The 5,987-nt window shown below is 55.2% G+C and overlaps 1 protein-coding gene across 1 annotated transcript; it reads right to left on the bottom strand.

Annotated features, from left to right (window-relative positions):
* On the bottom strand, window positions 1–2,028 carry RPS23 (ribosomal protein S23). The gene is made up of 4 exons (XM_062018416.1): window positions 1,909–2,028; window positions 1,449–1,608; window positions 567–687; window positions 1–196 (listed from the first exon to the last, which is right to left on the bottom strand). The coding sequence occupies exons 1-4, from the start codon at window positions 1,910–1,912 to the stop codon at window positions 50–52; spliced, it is 432 nt and encodes a 143-aa protein (XP_061874400.1). The 5' UTR covers window positions 1,913–2,028; the 3' UTR covers window positions 1–49.
* Between the last annotated feature and the right edge of the window lie 3,959 nt (window positions 2,029–5,987).

Genomic DNA, 5,987 nt, shown 5'->3' with positions numbered 1-5,987 from the left:
TTTTTCCAATCAAAATTTTTATTGACATTCTTGGCAAACCGATCTACATTTATGATCTTGGTCTCTCCTTCTTGCCCTTGTACAAGGCCAACAGAGAAACATTGGCTACTTTCACAACCTTGAAGCGAACTCCAGGAATGTCACCAACAGCATGACCCTTCCGACCAAAACCGGCAACCAGCACTTCATCGTTTTCCTGCAACAAAAGACCATGTAGTTACAGAGCCATCAACACTAAACTCCAGCCACACCCTCAGCTTTCTAAGGAAAAGGGTGGAAACACTGAAGGCAACTGACAGGATATACAACATATAGGACTATTATCCCCTTCAGTGTTATCTAAACTTTCAGCTCTTTCAGCTTTTGCAGAAGCACCACTGAAAACTTAACTAAGAAGTGGAAAGTACAAAAAACACTTTTGGTGTTTTTCATCTGCCTCTGCAGTTAAGACACACATGGTGCAGAATGCCACCCACCCTTGTCTGACCACCCCCCCACCAGTCATGTATTCTTTTTCCACTGTGACATGCAACTTCTTAGAGAAGACCTCTTCAAAATTCACTCACCTCAATGAAGTTCAAACAACCATCGTTGGGAACGAAAGCTGTTATTTTTTTGCCATTTTTAATCAGCTGGACTCTCACACATTTCCTGATGGCAGAGTTGGGCTGTTTGGCTTCCACTCCACTAAAATCAGAGCACATGGAAATGCATTAGCAAAAACTGGCTTTATGAACTAGCAGATATTCATTACCCCTGCACAAACTGCTGTGTTACTTTGCACTACTTACAAGATAAACCTGTACTTCAAAACCAAAACCTGTTAAAAGCTAATCAATATATAAAAACCCACTTACTAAGCCAAGTGAAAACTGAAAATTCATCACCCACAGATTTAGAATAATTCAGTAAATAAAAATCTGGAAGGCAAAAAAAGAAAGGAGGAGATACATGTTTGAACATTAGCAATGTCCCAGTTAAAACTGTAAATTACAAAAGGACAGAAAATAAGTAGACAGAACCATAGAGCAGTTTGCGTTGGAAGGGATCATAAGAACCATCTAGTTCCAACCCTCAGCCATGGGCAGAGGCACCTTCCACTAAACCTAATGCTCAAAGATAAGATCCTCGACACAAAGCTGACAAAATCTGCTCTCCTCAAATCCTAGTGATAGTTTCCTGCTTTTGCTTATGTAAATCAACAAAATTTTTAAAATAACAAGTATATGCAAAAAAATATCTTTCACCACAGCCACATGGAAAAACAGACCACGTTTTCAATCTACCCTATAGAAACTAACAGCAACGTGGTACGTTGTGGGGAGCTAAACCTACCATACTCAGAAAATAAAGCAGCTTATCAGTGGATACTTCTGAGATCCCCTTCAAAAGGCCTTATTTCCTGGGGCCTCTCCCCCCGCCACCCCCCTGAGCGCAGCAGTACCCACACTTTCTCCAGGACGATCCCCTTGGCGTGGGAGGCGCCGCCGAAGGGGTTGGCCTTCAACGCCGTGCCCAGGTGGGCCTTCTTGTACTGCTTGTCGTGCCACTTCTGATCTCGGCGGTGGCTGCGGAGCTTCCGGGCAGTGCGGAGGCCTCGGCACTTTCCTGCGGGAAAAGGGGGAAGAATGATGAGAGGTCATTCCTGCCGCGCCGGCCTTGACCTGGGCGCCGTGCGGCCACCCCCGCGCTGCCCGCATGGCGACGGGGCCTGGCCGCGCGGAGCCGGGTAATGGCGGCCGCGCCGCTACCGCCCACTGCAGCGCCGGGCAGACCCGGAGGCGGCGGCGGGCTCGTGGGGCAGGGAGAGCGGAGAGCCTCGGCCCCGCAGCGGTGCCTCCGCCGCCTCGGCCCTGTTCCTTTTCCCGTCCCTGGCCCTGTCCCCAGCCCGGCCCCAGCCGCGCTCACCCATCTTTCCTGCGCGGCTGCCGGGCGCGAAAGAGGGAGCCCCTCCCGCGGCGCGCCGCCTAGCTGCGACCGCGAAGCCCCCGCGGGCTGCCCGCGCCGTGCCTGACACAAACTCCCGCCCGGCACCGGCCAGGGCGGCCCGCGCCTGCGCGCGGTGGACCGGAGCCAATGTCCTCACCAGGCGGTGGGGGCCTGGCCCTGTGCGGCCGCGTGCGGCACCGGGTTTGCGCGGTGGCGGGCCGGGTCGGTGCCGGGTCGGTCAGTGCCGTGCCGGGTCGGTGCGGTGATGGCGCTGGGTCGGCGCCGGGTCAGTGCGGCGCCGGGTCAGTGCGGTGCCGGGTCGGTGCGGTGATGGCGCCGGGTCAGTGCGGTGCCGGGTCAGTGCAGTGATGGCGCCGGGTCAGTGCGGTGCCGGGTCGGTCACTGCGGTGCCGGGTCAGTGCGGTGATGGCGCCGGGTCAGTGCGGTGCCGGGTCGGTCACTGCGGTGCCGGGTCGGTGCGGTGATGGCGCCGGGTCAGTGCGGTGCCGGGTCGGTCACTGCGGCACCGGGTTTGCGCGGTGGCGGCGCCGGGTCGGTGCCGGGTCGGTCAGTGCGGTGCCGGGTCGATGCGGTGATAGTGCCGGGTCGGTGCGGTGCCGGGTCGGTGCGGTGATGGCGCCGGGTCAGTGCAGTGCCGGGTCGGTGCGGTGCCGGTTCAGTGCGGTGATGGCGCCGGGTCGGTGCGGCGGTGGGTCGGTGCGGTGATGGCGCCGGGTCAGTGCGGTGATGGCGCCGGGTCGGTGCGGTGCCGGGTCGGTGCGGTGCCGGGTCGGTGCGGTGCCAGGTCGGTGCGGTGCCGGCTCGGTGCGGTGCCGGGTCAGTCAGTGCGGTGCCGGGTCAGTCAGTGCGGTGCCGGCTCGGTGCGGTGCCGGCTCGGTGCGGTGCCGGCTCGGTGCGGTGCCGGGTCAGTGCGGTGCCGGGTCAGTCAGTGCGGTGCCGGGTCAGTCAGTGCGGTGCCGGGTCAGTGCGGTGCCGGGTCAGTCAGTGCGGTGCCGGGTCAGTCAGTGCGGTGCCGGGTCAGTCAGTGAGGTGCCGGGTCAGTCAGTGAGGTGCCGGGTCAGTGAGGTGCCGGGTCAGTCAGTGCGGTGCCGGGTCAGTCAGTGCGGTGCCGGGTCAGTCTGTGAGGTGCCGGGTCAGTCAGTGCGGTGCCGGCTCGGTGCGGTGCCGGGTCAGTCAGTGCGGTGCCGGGTCAGTCAGTGCGGTGCCGGGTCAGTCTGTGAGGTGCCGGGTCAGTCAGTGCGGTGCCGGGTCAGTGCGGTGCCGGGTCAGTGCGGTGCCGGGTCAGTCAGTGCGGTGCCGGGTCAGTCAGTGCGGTGCCGGGTCAGTGCGGTGCCGGGTCAGTGAGGTGCCGGGTCAGTGCGGTGCCGGGTCAGTGAGGTGCCGGGTCAGTGCGGTGCCGGGTCAGTGCGGTGCCGGGTCAGTCAGTGCGGTGCCGGGTCAGTCAGTGCGGTGCCGGGTCAGTGAGGTGCCGGGTCAGTCAGTGCGGTGCCGGGTCAGTCAGTGCGGTGCCGGGTCAGTCAGTGCGGTGCCGGGTCAGTCAGTGCGGTGCCGGGTCAGTCAGTGCGGTGCCGGGTCAGTCAGTGAGGTGCCGGGTCAGTGAGGTGCCGGGTCAGTCAGTGAGGTGCCGGGTCAGTGAGGTGCCGGGTCAGTCAGTGCGGTGCCGGGTCAGTCAGTGCGGTGCCGGGTCAGTGCGGTGCCGGGTCAGTCAGTGCGGTGCCGGGTCAGTCAGTGCGGTGCCGGGTCAGTGCGGTGCCGGGTCAGTCAGTGCGGTGCCGGGTCAGTCAGTGAGGTGCCGGGTCAGTGAGGTGCCAGGTCAGTGCGGTGCCGGGTCAGTCAGTGCGGTGCCGGGTCAGTCAGTGAGGTGCCGGGTCAGTCAGTGAGGTGCCGGGTCAGTGAGGTGCCGGGTCAGTGCGGTGCCGGGTCAGTCAGTGAGGTGCCAGGTCAGTGCGGTGCCGGGTCAGTCAGTGCGGTGCCGGGTCAGTCAGTGAGGTGCCGGGTCAGTCAGTGAGGTGCCGGGTCAGTGAGGTGCCGTGTCAGTCAGTGCGGTGCCGTGTCAGTCAGTGCGGTGCCGGGTCAGTCAGTGAGGTGCCGGGTCAGTCAGTGCGGTGCCGGGTCAGTCAGTGCGGTGCCGGGTCAGTCAGTGCGGTGCCGGGTCAGTCAATGAGGTGCCGGGTCAGTGTGGCACAGGGTCATTGTGGCGCAGGGTCAGTGCAGTGGCGGGTCACTGCGGTGCCAGGCTAGTGCAGTCTTGGGTTAGCATGGTGCTGAGGCCAGGTCAGTGCGGCGGTGGGTCTGGGGAGTGGGGCAAGATCCCCAAGCTGAGGCGGTGAGGAACACACAAAGGACACTGGAGTTCAAGTGGGCTTGGGGAAATGGCCCATGTTCAGTCTTTTTCAACAGAGGGCTTCCATAGTGAAGTGGGGAGCAACACCTGCACTCGGGACAGTCATGACACAGAATTAAACATAAGGAGTGCACGGTGGCATTGCCTTGGAGTGTCATGACTGGAGTGGCCTCTGCTGCAGCTTGTGATGCCCCATAATTCCACCGTGTTCCTTCCTCAGCATCCTCCTCAGACTAGGCAGTAGGCATCTTTCAAGATGCCCACAAGGTGAGCAGAAATCTCACATACAGTGCGTTCAGGACAAGTGAGGAAGAGACCAAGGAGCTCTGATGGTAGCAGAGGCAGGATTTCTGTCTCCGAAATTTTGATTTTAATAACTATGTTGCCCCTAAGTCTCCCAGTGGATCTACACAAGAATAAAATCCTGTACCTGAAAAAAGCATTCATTAATTTTCAAAGGTTCTGTTAAGCCCATACTGACAAACTCCAGCTATCTGCAGATGCCAAATGAACAGAAGCAGTTGCCTCATTCAAGTAATCTACTCCCTAAAAGAAAAAGTAATGAATGTTCAGTTCCTTTTTTGGAATTACTGTGAAGGGTCAGTAATTAGATCTAAACATATCTTTAGTAACACAGCATGTGTTTACAGCTTAAATAGAAAAGATGTACTTTCTGTGTTTATGTAGGAATGTTTTTACATTCAATCTTGAGACAATAATCAAAAAGTATGAAATAATTTAAAAACCATTAAGACTGTCGACAAACAAATCACCATGAAAACCCAGCTGCCATTTTCAGGAGCAAACATTACTATTATGTAAGACAACTCTCTGGAAGATGCAATTCCAATGTGGAATGCAATAGTTATTTGGTAATTTTAGGAACAAAGAAGTTAATCTTTTAAAAATGCGACAGCTTTGCTTTACAATCTTAAGAACATTAGGGATGCCTAATACTTAAAAGTCGACTAGGAAGGAAATTGATAAATAAAATGAATATACAGTAACAAACAGGCATTTGGTACACAAATATTCATTAAGATGTGAAGATCTAGGGAACAAATGATTTGAAATGATGCTGCTGTAGGTGTTGCCGTGTCTTTTAAAACTTTATCATAACTTTGGGACACCTCTGTTATGACAGTTTGTTGTTCATTTCACCATATTCTTCAAAATTAGTATAGGGTTTTTTTCTTCAAAGCCAGAGGCAAGTGCTTAGTGTCATCCATTGCAAAAGCATTCATTCAGACATTTCATCCAGTGTTTAATAGCATGCAGAAGATACATTTGGAGATATAATGTATTGTAAGACAGAAAGGCATCCACAAATTACAAAACTTGCCCTTGTACAATGCCAACATAGAAACACTGGCTACTTTGACAACCTTGAAGTCCATGAATGTCACCAACAGGATGACCCTTCCAACTAAAACCAACAAACAGACCTTTGTAATACATTTCCTAAAATTTAGCATTAACCAGACTGTTAACTGTACAATTTAATTGAAACATCAATACCAAGTAAGGCTCGCTTTGGTAAATTTACTGGCATACATCCTGGGGAGTAGCTGCACCCTGAGTCTGTTGAAATAGCCTCCAGCTGGAAGATTTGAGCTCAGTGGCTTCACAGTCTGTCTTTACTAACCAGCAATACTCAGCAGCTCTACACTCCCCAAAGCGCAGGGCGAGTAAC

The sequence above is a fragment of the Colius striatus genome, chromosome Z, assembly GCF_028858725.1.
Source record: "Colius striatus isolate bColStr4 chromosome Z, bColStr4.1.hap1, whole genome shotgun sequence".
NCBI lineage: Eukaryota > Metazoa > Chordata > Aves > Coliiformes > Coliidae > Colius > Colius striatus.
This window is presented reverse-complemented; position numbering and strand designations above follow the sequence as displayed.

Coding starts and splice junctions, on each gene's coding strand:
- RPS23 (XM_062018416.1), bottom strand. Junction 688..1,448: donor GGGATCGTCCTGGAGAAAGT/GTGGGTACTGCT, acceptor CTCTGATTTTAG/TGGAGTGGAAGCCAAACAGC. Junction 197..566: donor GTTGTTTGAACTTCATTGAG/GTGAGTGAATTT, acceptor CTTTTGTTGCAG/GAAAACGATGAAGTGCTGGT.